Source organism: Sphaeramia orbicularis, chromosome 17 (genome assembly GCF_902148855.1).
Source record: "Sphaeramia orbicularis chromosome 17, fSphaOr1.1, whole genome shotgun sequence".
NCBI classification, from domain to species: domain Eukaryota; kingdom Metazoa; phylum Chordata; class Actinopteri; order Kurtiformes; family Apogonidae; genus Sphaeramia; species Sphaeramia orbicularis.
The window spans coordinates 23428319-23444409 of NC_043973.1; the positions used below are offsets into that span (position 1 = coordinate 23428319).

Here is a 16091-nt window from a genome sequence, read left to right on the forward strand (position 1 = left end):
AGGAAAACACATGATTTTCACTGAAAAATATACAAAATACAGCGGATAATATTATAATAAATGGTGATAAATCACTTAAGAAATGTTAAATATAGAGGAAAAATTCATTTGGGAACTGCAACAAAAGTAGTCCTGGGTCTTTATGGGTTGAACACATGTCTGCACTAAGCGCAGAGACTAAATTAACGCTGACAATCCAATCTGACTATTGTTCTGACAAAATGTTGTTCTTCATTAAGTATTTAATATATGCACATAATCACTGCTGACTAAAAGGATGTAATCTGGTTCAACTTTGGGACCTCACATGAGTTGTTTACTGTGTGTTCTGTTTATCACATTGAAGATAATTGCATTTAGATGAGTCATTATTATAAAAACCCTCTATCCATTAGTTTACTACCCCTGAACAATGCAATACCAGTGTCAGGTGATTTGTTTGACAATAGAAATGAAAAAGGTCAAACTGCATCATCTGTGTAAAAACAACCACACATGGCCCCTCAGTTTCAGCTCTAGTGTCACTTGAACAACCCGACCACCCCCTGTGTTCATGCAGAAATCTGAAACCTAAGTTATATATTTAGAAACAAACAGTCGGTGTAAACTATTGGCAACCTTGACACCTGGGGTCTTTGGTCACGCTGAGAGATGCTGAGGTTTTCTTTCTTTATTTATTCTCTTATTGCAATTCGTTCTATATACTAGCAAAAAACTGAAACAGAATAGATTTGTTTTTGTGTTATTTACAGTAAAGTGACCATAATATGTTCCGGGGGGTGAAGTTTTTTGAACGCGAAGCTTGTGGTTTTTCCTCTCGGCTTGAAGACGTTAGCCTGCTATGCGCTCCCACAGCACACTCGGCAGTGGCCTGTTTTCACAGAAATAACGTGAGAACATTTCAGAGAGAGGAGTGCGTAAAAGTCAAATTAAATCAAGACTTTTTGGTTTCTAACTGCCAATCACGCAGCAAAAAAATAAATGATAAATAGACTTGAGTTTGTTATTGCTGTTTTTTTGAGTTGGAACCCAAGGGTTGCCATTCCCAGAAAAATGCCCTGAGTCCTTTTTTATTTTTATTTTTTTTAAATGTTGCTAACAAGAAGTATATGCCTGCAGCATGTTTTTTTTTTCCAAACTCTCCTGTACATAAATTCTGATCTTTAACCCTACGTAACTTTTCTTTGCATATGTAAACTTTTCAATTTGCTGTAAAATAGTGTTCCTGACTTTATTGGGTTTCCTGTTTAAAACCATTCCCCTTGTGCTAAAGTGATTAATTTCAGCGTCTTCTGCTACAGTCACTGAAAACATACAAGAAAATTGTTATAAAATAGAAAAGAAAGCATTGAATGGCTAGAGAGGAGTAATTAGCTCCTGAGAGGAAAAAAGAAAGGGTACTGGTGGTGGTGGTGGTGGGGTTGATGCTGCTCATTATTGCTCACCTCCGCTCCCTATGCCCTTTTCATTCAACCACAGGAGAGGAGGAGGAGGTAGAGGAGACACTCCCAGACGAACTGCCCATGGCCCTATAGGCATTTGGGAGAGATTTTAACAATTGAAGAGGGAGAGAGAGAGCAAAAGTCAGCAGCGGTGTAGAAGTCTTTGAATCGTTGGCTGCTGCTTGTCAACAGGTGGCAGAAGGAGAAGTTTGGGAAAAGAGAAAGAAAACAGAGGAGGATAAAGTTGGAGACAATCCTCAAGGGTAAGAAACTTTGGAACTTTGTTAGATTTTTCAATGATGCTAAATTTACTATGATTTTTTTCTTTAAGCAATGTGTCTTTTTTATATAATTTTAGTTCACTGACTTCATAGTTTGGATACATGGTGGTTTTAAAGTTAGATTCATGTTTTTTTTTTCTCTCTCTCTCTCTCTCTTTAATATAGACTACTCATAATTTTTAATGAGCTTTTTTTTTTTTGCAAGACATGGCTCTTATTCTGCATAATCCCTTAAGAGAAATGTGTTTTTGTCTTTATTTCTATCCATTTTTTTTACACACTATAAAGTTATTCCTGTGATTCATCTCCTGTCTGTCCATCCAGTGGGTTAAATCTCCTGTAGTTCATGTTGGTTACAGCTACTCTATTGTCAGACATGTCAGTCCAAAGTTTAACTTGACACCTGGAATTTATCAGGTGTCCCAGAACTGTAAATGTTCTTGTCTAAGTTTGGTTTTGCCTTGCAGCACTTGCCCTGAGAAACTTGGGGAAGTCTTGATCAGGGATTGTAGATTAACATAGCAGACTCTTTGAAGTGTTTAATTCACTTCTGGAAATAAATGCGAACTATATATGATGTCTTGAATGTAATTGTTACGATTTTACATTCACAAAAACCACTGAAAAGGTTGTGTTTCATTGTCTTTTTGTGCTATTGATTTGTCTGAAACACTAATCTACTGTCTGTATGACACTGTGAATAGAATGTAAATTAAATATTTTCATGAGCTTAAAAAAATATGTCATATAGCAGCAGTTATCTCCTACTGATGGAGCTTTTATAGCTTTTATTTGCTTCATAAATACATGCACTTTATTATTTATAGTTTCTTTATCCAGCTAATATTCACATTGACTAAAAGAGATAATTAATAGTTTGCTAAATATAATCTTACACTACCTGTCAACAAATCTGCCAACACTAATTTTCTGCCGGAATAATAACATCTATTTAGCTATAAATATTTATAATGACTCTGCGCTGGGGTGATAGATATTCACACAGGGCTGTTGATCCACTAGATTTACCTTTAATGCTACTGTACTGGCTCAGGGAATACACAGAAGCCCTCGCTAAATGAACTACAGATGTGGGCCCTCAGCCATGCCAAAAGATAGAGAGAAAGAGAGAAAGACAAGGAAGGAGAGAGAGAGAGAGAGAGAGAGAGAGAGACCCACAGTCCTGAGTGGGTGGTTTGAGAAAAGTGTTCAGATTGCATAACGTGACTGCTTTCATGGAAATCTCACAACTCCGCTTGAGGATGTTTTTTTCTCATTTACCTAGTCTAGATTGAAAATGACCCCCCCAATGCATGAAAGGCACTGAAAACATGTTTATATACTTGAAGACTGTAAATCTTTCTTGAATAGTCTGTTTTATGAAACACAGAGCACACAGAGTGTTTTGTTTCTGCTGTTTTCAGTGAGTTAGACTTTCATCCAATGCGGAGGTGGATCTGAAGAATCAGGGTCCTTCTCTGGGTCTCCTCGTGGTCTAGTTTGTAGCAGAAAGGCAGACGCGGTGATGAAAATATGAACTTTGCTCTCAGTATTGCTTTCAGCTTTATTACATCCATTTATTCTGTGAGGAGAGGAAACATCTACAAAAATTGCTAAGTTTGCAACCACACAAGAAGGCATGACCTTGCAGCTCTTCTTTTTCAGCCCACTCCACCGCTCATCCTCCGCTTTGTTGGTCTGGTCCGGTGAGAATTGTATTGAGATGAAACTTGGTGAAACAGCCGGCCTTTTGTTTGAAGCCTAATGGCTCTCGAGAGAGGAGAGGGTAGAGGTGCACAATCTGAGAAAGTCTTCGGCTGCCGTTCTGTATCTGTACTCCCAATACCATTTTTTTTTTTTTTTTTTTTTCTGTAACTGCGTGTCTTTGTTTCACTTGTGGCCAATCCTTCTTTCCATTTCTTTTTTCTGTGCCCATTGTTTAGTGCATATGCTGTTTTAAGAGCTCTAACTGTGATTTAAAGAAACATATAGTACCTACGCACAATCTTTTCAACCAACGTCAGAAAGTATTCAGTGAAAGGTGTCTGTGGATCCAGACAGTATTGTCTGTGGGTGATTAAAGCTGTTGTTAATTTTGGGGGCAATCCCCCCTTTTCTCTGTAAACTATAAATGAGAAACAAGTGTTTCACACACATACTGTATCCACATGTGCACAATGCACCACTTTTGCTCATATAAAGGAGTGAGCACACATCACAGGTAGTCAACAAACATTTTACAGGCCCATTCACATAGCTCCGCTTTGACACAGAGAAGTTATTGTCAGGAAGGAATTTTTAACTGTGTTTATGGACATGTTGAATTTTACTTGAGTCCATTTGAAAGACAGGCTGAAATGCGATCTGGATATGGAGAAACATAGCGTTCATGAACTGGAGCCGTTCTGTTTTCTTGCTTTATCCTGCAGTTATACTGAGCTAATAACTGTTAAACTCAGCTACCTCTCTATTAGTGCACCATCCATCCATCATCAGTAGGATATTAATTGCCACCTTCTATTCTGTTTACTTTATATCTATCTTGATCAGCTGATGTCTGTTCATCCATTTGTCATCCATTTAGCAAATCAGTCATCTGTCAATCTCTATATTCATCATCTCTTCATTCACCCATCCATTAATGCATCCCTCCATTCATCTGCCTCTTCTTCTGAAATTCAGCTCCATTTTCCTTCCCATAGTCCATTTCCTCTCTCCATTAATCCCACCATCTGTCTCTCTTCTCCATTCTCCGTAGTCAGTAGCGGCCCTCCGCTATGCTTGGAAGGTTACAGTGCAAGCTCCTCCAAGAGAAATAAGAAAAGCTTCTCAAAACAGTGAGCATTAAATAAAACCTTGACAGGGCACTATAAACATGCTTGTTAAGCATCTCTGAGCGCCAGTGCTCAGTGCCATTCTACATAGCTTTACTATACCGTCCATAATGTAGCTAACTGTTGAACTGTCACTGGTTCATATACACTCCATCATTCTCCGTCTCACCCATTCACTCTCTATCACCCTCTTCATCTTTCTCGCTCTGTGTTTTTTTTTGTCTCACTTTCCATCTGCCTCTCTCCATCTCCTCTTTATGTCTCTTTTACTTCATCTCTGGACCGTGCTCCTAAGTCTTGGCCATTGATAAAACACCCACTGAAATTTAGGTTTTGACCACCACATGAGGTCAAAAAAGAAATTTCCTAGTGATGTCATTGCTTGGATTTCATGTTGAGGCAGAATTCCCTGACCTCAAGCTTTAGACCAGCAGTGATCAATTAAACAGCTAAAATAACCAAACAAGGTCAGACATATTGAGTTTGGACCACTTAGGGACAGGTTATGGTAATTATATGTCTATTCATCTCCCATAAAAAGGCCTGGATCGATTTCAATCACGTCACGACTTGAGTTACATCCTGTGTAAATCATCAGAAGGAAGATTCGCAGGCCAAAATTTATTTTACTGAAAGCAAATGTGTCCAAAAGTTAAATAGCTTCCCACCTCTGTTTTTATACCTTTCTGTTCCACTAAAACATCAGCTATCATTATTTATTCATGAATCCTACTGGGAATCCCTGTTAATTTGATAATGTTATCACCACGGTGCCATAAGGACTGAAGTCAATTTGTGGACATTTTAATGATCTGGTCATTGTTCACACTGTGCCCAGTGGGATTTCGAGGATCTGTTTGTCATTGGATTTTATCCTTCTTTCTCCATCTGTTTTATTCTTTGATGCACAGTGAGCACTGTTTTGATTACAGTGGTTTCAAACTAGTTAATTTCTTCCCCCGAACTGTAAAACATGATTAGAAAACCAGTGAACAAAACAGAAAACTTTCAGACCAGACAAGTAAAATTAACATTCATCATGCTAATAAATTCCTTTTCAGGAATAACTCTTAGCTGATTTTCCATAAAAGTGTATGCATTTACTGTACATGTACTCTTGCTGCATAGTTTTCCAGTTGTCGAACATCACTACAAGGCCACCAACACTCTAGTATTTTGCTTTCAGTTATTCTGTAGGAGGCATTGAGTTTCCAAAGACCACACAAGCTTGACACATTAGACTAAAAGTTTGTTCTGCTGCGAATTAAACTTTTACACCAGGATGGGAAATTCAGAAAAAGAAAAAAAAAAAAAACCAACAGTTAAAACAGAACTACTACTTATTATAAGTATGTAATTTGGTCTCTAGAAAACCCACAGCAAGGACTTAAGTTCACATGACATCAGTGTCATTAGGCACAATGACATCATCAAAGATGGCCTGAACTTCTTGATATACTGAAACGCCTGAGTGGGCAAAATTAATAGCTTGAAGCAACAAAACCTCTGGCAAAGTGATGACTGTTCACTTTCTACTGCACCAACACACACACACATACACACCTCGGTGACATAATGGTTTAAGTTTCCTCAGATTAAATATACAGCAGCTTGCGCCATTAAATGCAATGTAACTTATGTACGGTGCAGATTGTATTTCTGTCTTCAAGCATTGACTGGAAAGTACAAAGTCTGACCTGCTTTCAACCCGGAGGCTGAGGTCCAGTGAGCCGTGACGGGCAATCTACAGTTTCAGTACAGTTACACAAAGTTCATGCCAAAGATATAATCTCAAAAAATACTATATACCTTTACAGAGAAAATGCTGTCAGACCTTGTTTTCAATGAAGACAGACCATGGTTCCTTTAATGATCCTCTTTAGCTCTACAACAGGACCATTAACCACTTAACAACTTTCCATTTAACATTTTCAACAGCCCATCTTTCTGTATGTTCTCTCTATAAGCATCTGTGTTCTTTCAGAAACTGACAGTGGTCTGCTCTAATTTTGTCCTACAGCCATGACCACTAGACTCCTGTGGAGGGCCAAGTGTCTGCTAGCCCTGCTATGCGTCATCTCATCACACAGTTCTGCTGAAAACCATCCAGACCCCTCGGTCCCAGAGCAGGGAGTCACCTTCAGCCATGTCTATAAAATCGACATCCCAGGGAGCTCCGGTTGTAAATTAGAGAGTCAGTCTACGGATGATCAAACAGGTCATAAACAGCAATACAAAAGACATATTGTAAATACAGAAAACCAGATGATCAGAATTCAGCTTCAGTACAATAATAGTTTGACATTGATTATTACTTTGGACAATGATTATTTTTCCTATTTAAACATATTTCCAATAAAAATGATAAGTGCTCTAAGTCTAATGTTGAATTTTGTCATATTTTTTAGGTCTACAGACACAGACAACAACAAATGGAGACAATGACATCATCTTTAGACACAACATCAGGTTGCAGACACCCAAGTGTGACTGTGACGAGTCAGAAAGCTTTAAGTCACTGCTGTACAGAGTCAACGGGCTGGAAGAGGAGGTCAACTACCTGAAGACCCAATGTGCTCAGGGATGCTGTGGAAAGGGTGGTTCTGCAGGTACACAATGCAACAAACAGTTAAAATTGTATAAATTGTATGATCAGTGTGTCTGTTTAAGTAGATTATTTGTGATTTTGTGCATGTTTTTTGCCAAGTTTATAGGATGACTTTGTTACCAGTGTTGTGCAAGTTACTTCCAAACTGTAGGCTAATAGATAACAAATTACTTCTTAATATTATTTAAAAGTAATCCCTTACCTTACAATATTTCTGTCTCAGAATTGTAATGTATCACACAACTCCTGTATTACTTTTGAGTTACATACAAACTTTCGTCATAAATAGTGACCAGGGCTCTCAAGCTTCACACACTGGGCGTAAGACACATGCATTTCAACCCGTTCACACGCTCTCGCCACACCTTGTATTTCTCATGCAGAGAAATGACCAGGATAACGCCCACCAAGTTGCACTGTTTGTTTGTTTTTGGTTTTTTTTAGCAGTAGAACAGGTAGGAATCAAGCGAGTTCCCCATAAAGTTCAGGAGGCACCTGCCATGCACCAGCTAATAATAAAAAAAGAATATAGCTACCGAACAGCCAATCAAAAAATAGCATTGCTGTATCTGGGTAAGACTGAGATACTCCCGCTACATCAACATTACAGAAGAGGACAGCTGTCACATTGATCTCGCCAAAGTACAATAAACAACACTAACATTATCTTTCTTACACATGCACACACACACACACACACACACACACACCTGCACTAAGAAATGCTGAATCAAGTGACACTTTTTATTTGTATTTATTTAATTATTTATTTATTGGTTTATTTAATAGGGACCATGCAAATTTATGAACATTGCTGTACAAAAAAATACACCCATGTAAATATGCCAGAATTAGTAAAAATAACTACTTTTCATCTGCAGTCCCTGGGCAGGTGACAGAAACAAAATATAAAACAGCCAACATCAATACATCACTGGTTTGCTATGTATGATGATGATGTGTGTGTGTTCGTATGATGTTATGTGTCATTTATCAGATCAGACCCCCACCCCCACCCCCACCTCAACCAAACCCCCACCCCTACCTCCAAAATCTCACTCTGAACTCAGTTCAAAACTTGAGAGCCCTGAAAAGAGATAGGACAGCCTTGGGACACATAAATTTGCAAAGCACACGTGGACGGATAGCTCAGTAACGCTACAGTCTATGATGTTCGAATCCCAGCAGGAACACTTGTTTTTTTTTTTCAACATTTTACATGTTCAAACAGAGGGTACGGCACCAAGGGCACTGGTAGATAAATCAGCAATTGATAAAGAATTCTAATTAGTCATAGAAATGTTAGCTTACCTTGTCATTGCTGATCACAGGGAACATGCTAACTAGTTTCTGTAATGCAGGGTTAGGGTAAGTAATGAGCATATGTCACCCACTGGATGAACACCAACAGGAAATAGAACTTTCCTGCCATATTTTTGATTTCTCACTGTCTTGCTATTTATTTTTATTATTTTCATTTGAGCAGTAAAATTATGGGTGAAAAGTGTTTTGTAACGCAAGCACTATTGAACATGTACTGAGTTAAATATGACTGAAAATTGATTAGTAATGCCTTACACTACTGCATCCTACTATGTAATGCATGTTTCGGCCCTGCCCCGTGTCCTCGTGTGTGATCGATGTTGCAGCACAGGAGGGCGTACGGGTACAATGCCGCTGTTGCACCACAGGAGGCTGCTATCGTACAATGGCACCATGGGTACAATGCTGCTAGTTACAGCAAAATGTAATTCACTACTGTGATGCATTACTTTTGTAAAGCTTTACTCCCAACACTGGTTGTTACTAGTGTGTGCATATAATCAGTAAAGAGAAAGTAAAGCAGATTGCAGATAATAACCTGGGAAATCAAGAGCCGGCAGTACTAGTGTAACAGATTGTTCTATGTTGGTGAGATGTACTCCCCTTTTGGTCCCTAGAGAGTTACTGTAGTTATCGTAAAGCAGTGGTTGCCAGAAAGCAGGGTTGTAAAAAAGATGTAGTGACACAAAACATGGTGAAATAAACCCGCACCTGTGGCTGGACATACAAGACTCCTGTGTGCCGTTTATTACTTAGCTTATCACCAAGTATAAGTTAGGTGCATAAAGACCGTTCGGTTACACTAGTACACATCTAGGCCTATTAACCAAACATCTTCCTACTGCTTTTTCTCCTAAGGTGTGGATACAAGCTGCAGCGGCCACGGTACCTACCAACACGACTCCTGCAGCTGCCTCTGTGACCCCGGATGGGAAGGCCCAGACTGCTCTGTGTCCACCTGCCCAGACGATTGCAATGACAATGGCCGATGTGTGGATGGGAAGTGTGTGTGCCACCAAGGCTACACAGGAGACGACTGCAGCCAACTGATGTGTCCAGATAACTGCAATGACAAGGGACAATGTGTAGATGGGAAATGTGTGTGTTTTCCACATTTCACCGGTGAGGATTGCAGTGTCCAGAAGTGTCCCAATGACTGCATCGGGAATGGCAAGTGTGTGGACGGTCAGTGTATCTGTGATGAAGGCTTCTTTGGGGAGGACTGCTCATTAGGTAAGCTAATATTTAAAGGCTTCTGTTTTTCCAGAACGTAACATAGCTAGTCCAGATACCGTATTTTCCGGACTACAGAGCGCACCTGAATATAAGCCGCACCCACCAAATTTTAAAAGAAAAAAAATATTTGTAGATATGTAGGCCGCACCTGACTATAAGCCACAGGTGTCCACGTTGTAACATGAGATATTTACACAGACAGATGGTAAACAGAAAGATTATTCAAATATTTACAGGGTGGGGAAGCAAAATTTACAATGAACGTTTAGTTGTTTTTTCTCAGCAGGCACTACGTCAATTGTTTTGAAACCAAACATATATTGATGTCATAATCATACCTAAAACTATTATCCATACCTTTTCAGAAACTTTTGCCCATATGAGTAATCAGGAAAGCAAACGTCAAAGAGTGTGTGATTGGCTGAATGCACTCGTCACACCAAAGGAGATTTCAAAAATAGTTGGAGTGTCCATAAAGACTGTTTATAATGTAAAGAAGAGAATGACTATGAGCAAAACTATTACGAGAAAGTCTGGAAGATACTATTAAAGAAGAATGGGAGAAGTTGTCACCCGAATATTTGAGGAACACTTGCGCAAGTTTCAGGAAGCGTGTGAAGGCAGTTATTGAGAAAGAAGGAGGACACATAGAATAAAAACATTTTCTATTATGTAAATTTTCTTGTGGCAAATAAATTCTCATGACTTTCAATAAATTAATTGGTCATACACTGTCTTTCAATCCCTGCCTCAAAATATTGTAAATTTTGCTTCCTCACCCTGTATTTATATACCTTAACTGCTTTTTTCCAAACAGTGCCTGTAACATGGCAGTAAAATGGCAGTAACAGCTGGTTAAAAAACCCAGAAACATCATTGATTGCTATCTTCATCTTCCTCCTGCACATTGAAACCACTGAAGTCGTCTTCTTCAGTGTCGGAGTTGAACAGCCTCAGAAAGGCTCCGTCACACACCTTCTACGTCTCTCTTTCGTTGTCGCTCTGAATGGCACTTACATGCAGCAGCTCTATTTCCTTCTTGGACTGCTAGATCGATTGCTTTTAACTTAAAAGCTGTATCGTATGCATTTCTTTGTGTGTTTTACATGATGAGGGTTTGTGCATGACACGCAAAATGATTGCTAAAAGTTAAGCTTAAAACTTCTCCTCTTCTCATCACCTCTTCCACCTGTCTGTCTCGCTTTTGCGCTTCCTGTTAGAACGCCCCCTGGAGGCTGTTAGCCCGTCAAAATCTATACTTGAGCCGCATCATTGTATAAGCCGCAGGGTTCAAAAAAATAGTGGCTTATAGTCCAGAAAATATGGTACTCCAGAGCTTAACTTCAGTCAACATATTGTAGCTGTGCCAGAGGCCAGAGAGCCCAGGTTCATCAAGTCAAAGTCTGAACCAGCCCATTTTGATGAGCACAACTCCTCATCCAGGTAGATGGGATAATTGTTGGAATCGCTTGTGTTAAATGAACAGGTTGGAACCAATACAGGGCAGGACTTTGACCTGATGAACCTGGGATTACCCACCTCAAAAATAAGGTGATGAAGTCAGGATGTATTTGGGGATAAAGTACAAAGTGGGCATTTCTTCTGTGTATCACAACCCATTTGATTTGATGACCAAACTGGGAGCTTACAGAGTGGCATTTCTTCCTTTTCCTATTCATATTTTGCATCTTTATCTATACCACAGCTGGTTGATACAATGAAACCAAACTTTATGTATGGGACTGTCCATAAAATTCCCAACTGGGGGGCACTAAAATGAGCTAAAGCACCGTTTTGCTAAGAATGTTTGATATATTGTTATGTGCAGTGATATCTTTGGATCTATCATGTCAACTAAACTGGTGTGGACAAATTGGGTTTAATCAAAAATCTTTTTTAAAAAATGAATAAATAACTCTAGGCCTACTCGTCTCCAAATGTGGTACAGATAATCCTCAGACCAACCCCCAGAAAGCTATTTTCTGTATATTTGAGTTTTAAAAAATGTTAATCCATTACATCAAAATCAAAGACAAATGAGCAACAGGACACAATGTCATATTAATTAGACCCAATCTGTGGTCATTAACATAAAAAAAAGACGTGATGCCATGCTTTTGATCAGATGAAGTTACCGTGACGTGCCACTGCCCTGCTGCATTTGCATCACAGTCACTTAATAATTTAGATATCATATTCCCCAGATTTGTTTGACCAGTGTTCCTCAGGGGATTTATTATTCACATTACATCTCTTTTATACAGTCACCTCTTTGGCTCTGCAGACATTAACCAGTAAATATTAACTTTTATCTCTTTCAAAACACAGATGTTATAAGAAGCTCTGGGACCATTAAAATGTTATACTTCCCCCTAACTGCCAATTCACCTTGATGTACCCTCTGTTTAATCGGAGGAGTTGGTGTCTGTTTGATTTGTGTTTCAGTATTCACAGCTCATGCATGAATAGTAATATCCATTTGCACAGGTTTAAATAGATATCAGTGCATTTAGAAGTTCACTGACTTCCCGAGCTAGGGTGATTATTTGGGTTTACAGCTATCATTGAAGTGTAAAACTCTTAATAAATGAACAGATTCACAGAAAATTTAGATAAGTTCCAGGTATTAAAAAAACCAAAAACATATCCCTCAAAAAGCAGAGCCATTTTGGGCAATTGTAGCCAGCGAGGTGGAATTCAAAGAATCTCCTCAGCAGTTATTTCAGATAGCTGCTGATGGGGCCGTTTCAGTGGGATGACCCCATGACCGCTGGCAGCTCTGGCCTCCAGACAACTTATAACATCAAGGTCACAAAATGCCACCGTATCAGTCTTCTGGAGCTTCATGTAGCTTCAAACCTGAAGAAAAATCATCATCTTTCCTGCTAAATGCACCACTCACCAAACCACTATTACTGCACTGCCTCAGGAGCAGAGTACAAAATTGCATTTTTACAGCAATTTGAGGCCAGACAAGCAGAAAGGTGAGCAGCACCTGCCAGGCATGGACAATTTAATTCACCGAGTTCACATAGAGATTGTGACAGTAATTTTTAAGGACATTGCATGATTTATCTGCAGGTGAGTGGCACAAGAGTTTGCTATGTCAGAGTTCCCATCACTTGGACTTCAAAAGAAAAAGACTTACTTCCCAGACCACTTTAAAATCCATCTTCACTTGTCTGGGATTTTCTCCTCAACATATAAACAGCTTTCAGAGCACTTGTTCCAAAGTTCAGTCTCAGATTTGTAATGCTTGCCGTGATTGGATTCCCAGAAGGACAGTCCACCATCAATTTGAAGTTCTGAACCACAGTTTTAGAAACTTGACTTGTGTATGAGTGGTTCAGTCCATACAGAGGCCGGTCAGCCCTCAAACTCTTGCTGGTGATTTAGTTTCTCCTAGCTCTGCAGACTGTACTCTGCAGAGGTGCAGACAGATCCACAGCTTCGTGTGTAGGTGCTGTTGAACTGATTCCAATGTCAACAGTGGCACCGTGTCAGAGGAAAAGTCAGGGAGGAAGAGAAAGTGGGAGGTAAGAAAAAAAATATACATTGTGTTGATTTTAGGTGGTAATAATAATAATGGTAATAAGCACCCGGAGGAGATGAGCACAGAAGCAAAACAATAAAGGCGTCCTTTGTTTTATGTGGATACTTGCCATTTCAACACCTGGATGATGGATGTCAATCCCGGGGTGACGACACAGAGGAGACTTTTGAAGAGATTCTTTTAATATATATACTGTACGACCAGTATCGGACAGTGCCACTGATGCTAATAAAGCCTCAGTTATTTTTATTTATCTCCAACATTAAAGACAGATGCCATGTAGTGTAAAAATCACAGCTAAGTCAGGGGTGTCAAACTCATTTTAGTTCAGGGGCCACATTCACCCCAATATGATCTCAAGTGGGCCGGACCAGTGAATTAATAACATAATAATATATAAACTAGAAGCACTCGGAGAGCGCAGACCTCCGCCAAGGCTGATCAGTGGCCCCCCCCTGTGGGCCCCCCCACCCCCGATCACCACCAAAATTTAATCATTTCTTCCTTATCCCATTTCCAACAACCCCTGAAAATTTCATCCAAGTCTGTCCATAACTTTTTGAGTTATGTTGCACACTAACGGACAGACAAACAAACAAACAAACAAACAAACAGACAAACAAACAAACCCTGGCAAAAACATAACCTCCTTGGCGGAGGTAATAAAGCCAACTCCAAACATTTCAATGGGTTTTATAGTGGAAAAAGTAAAATTACATTATGGAAACATTTACATCTATAAACTGTCCTTTTTAAAAATGTGAATAACATGAACAACCATGAAAAAACTGAAATTTATTAAGAAAAATAAGTGCAATTTTAACTATATTTTGCCTCTGCTTATCCTTTGTAAATGTGCTTTACAACTTACAGATCACAATGGATCTACAAATTTACAAAATATTTTGGTAACTGGCAGAATATTCGTAAAATTGTACTTACTTCTCTTATCACATTTCTAGCTTTTCATATTTTTTGTGAAAGGCTAGTTTGTAAATTTACACATTTTCATGTAATTTTCCTTTTTTTTTTACACTAAAACAGAAGAAAAATTTGGAACTGTCATTATTTGTAGGTTTTTATGGTAGTATTTTACTGATCTGACCCACTTGAGACTAAAGTAGGGCTTTTTATGGCCCCTAAAGTAAAAGGATTGACCGCTAATATCTTGAATGTAATTTCTGCATTTCACAAACTCATCCTAAAGGCCAGATTGGACCCTTCGGTGGGCCGGATTTGGCCCCCCGGCCGCATGTTTGTCACCTGTGTCTTAAGCAATGAAAATAATATTGATGATTAAAGTCCTGTCCACATCAAAAGGTTAAAAGGGGAGCATTAATCCATGTCTAAACAGATAATCAGAGGTGAAATAGTGTGATATAGATGAGATTATCCAAATGGTCACAGTGGATGCTTACAAGATACATTAACGCAGTGCAGACGGTTTGGATTTAAGGTTCTTATTGTTAGATGACTGTCTCAGATGGGCTTTCTTTCATGTGTAGTCAGTGAGATTATGTTCAATATAATGCAGCCGTTGAATTTCTGCTTGAACCATATTTGGTCATTTTCTAGTCGAATTTACTGAAATCTGATTAAAACGGCGAGTGAAGATAATTAAAAGTAGGAGAGAAATTTAATTGAATTTTGATAGAATTCCCTCCGAACAATGGTAATCTTGACATCTTAAGTATTCACAAATGTCCTTTCGGTCTTATTTTTCTCCTTTAAATAACATTTTGCTCCTTTTCAATAAGGGATGATACAATCCCCATTAGCCTCCTCTTTTTCCAATATTAATATGTTAATTTATTCACCACAGCACTTCTGAAATATCAAGGGTAAAGATTGTTGATAGTCATGTCTAGAGTAGCATCAGGGGAATATTAACTGCTACTGGATGGAAAAGAGCTGCTGCGATTTTAGAAAAACATTACACTTCCTGGATTTGCCTTGTGGAATAGCATCTAAACCTGATGTGAATTCCTTCCCTGCCAAAGTTGGTGAACTCCTTCACCACCCGTTTCACGTTTTTCCCCAGAGACGTGCTTATGTTTCTGTACACTGTGCTTAACTTCTTTAAATCTACCACCATCTACCATTTATTTAGCTGCGTTACAGCCACAGAAAGTTCTTCTTGTTTGCGGAAAGCCTCACTCCCCAACACTGCTGACTTGCTGTCTTCTGTTTTTGGCTGCTGTTTCATTATTGTACTCCCCTGTAGTTATATACCTTCTCACTCGCCCCCTGCCATATTTTTTTCCATCATCTCCATTAAAGAACTTTGGCCTTGTATTATAAGGTGACCACAGAAAAGCAATATCTTTTTCTCAATTTCCATCTCAGGTTTGGGAGAAAAACTGCTTTGCTTTTGCCTGCTTTGCCATTTCTCTTACATGGTGTAAAGGGAACAAACAAGGGAAAAATAAAGGCTACAAAAGTGACAAAAGTTGATTGAATTTATTACTATAGCAATATTTTGCTTTGTGCTTTTTCCTAAGTTTAAGACAGTTTATATGTATATATTTCAATTAAATTTCAGGGTTGACTTTATTATTGCCTCAGTATCAGCACAGTGTTTGCTTTTATTTTTTATGAAGTGCGTTTTAAATGATGTGTCCTTGTAAATGTTGGTTTATTCTAATATTAAAAGACAGTTAGTTTTGCAAGTGGGAGAAGAGGTACTTTTACAGGCTATTTTAAGATTAGCTGTTTTTTTTTTTACAGTCACAAGTTTGTTGTTAATTTTGTGGTGTTGCAATGCTACCTTGATGAGAGGAAAGAAAGAAAGAAAGAAAGAAAGAAAGAAAGAAA

The 16091-nt window shown here is 38.8% G+C and overlaps 1 protein-coding gene across 1 annotated transcript in view; it reads left to right on the forward strand.

Moving 5' to 3' along the window:
• Positions 1 to 1571: 1571 nt before the first annotated feature.
• Positions 1572 to 16091, forward strand: part of tnn (tenascin N) — a 67246-nt gene continuing 52726 nt past the window's right edge. The window contains 4 exon segments of the mRNA XM_030159573.1: positions 1572 to 1705; positions 6578 to 6775; positions 6966 to 7166; positions 9347 to 9721. Of these exon segments, the coding sequence (XP_030015433.1) occupies positions 6580 to 6775; positions 6966 to 7166; positions 9347 to 9721 (772 nt within the window). The 5' untranslated portion in view covers positions 1572 to 1705; positions 6578 to 6579.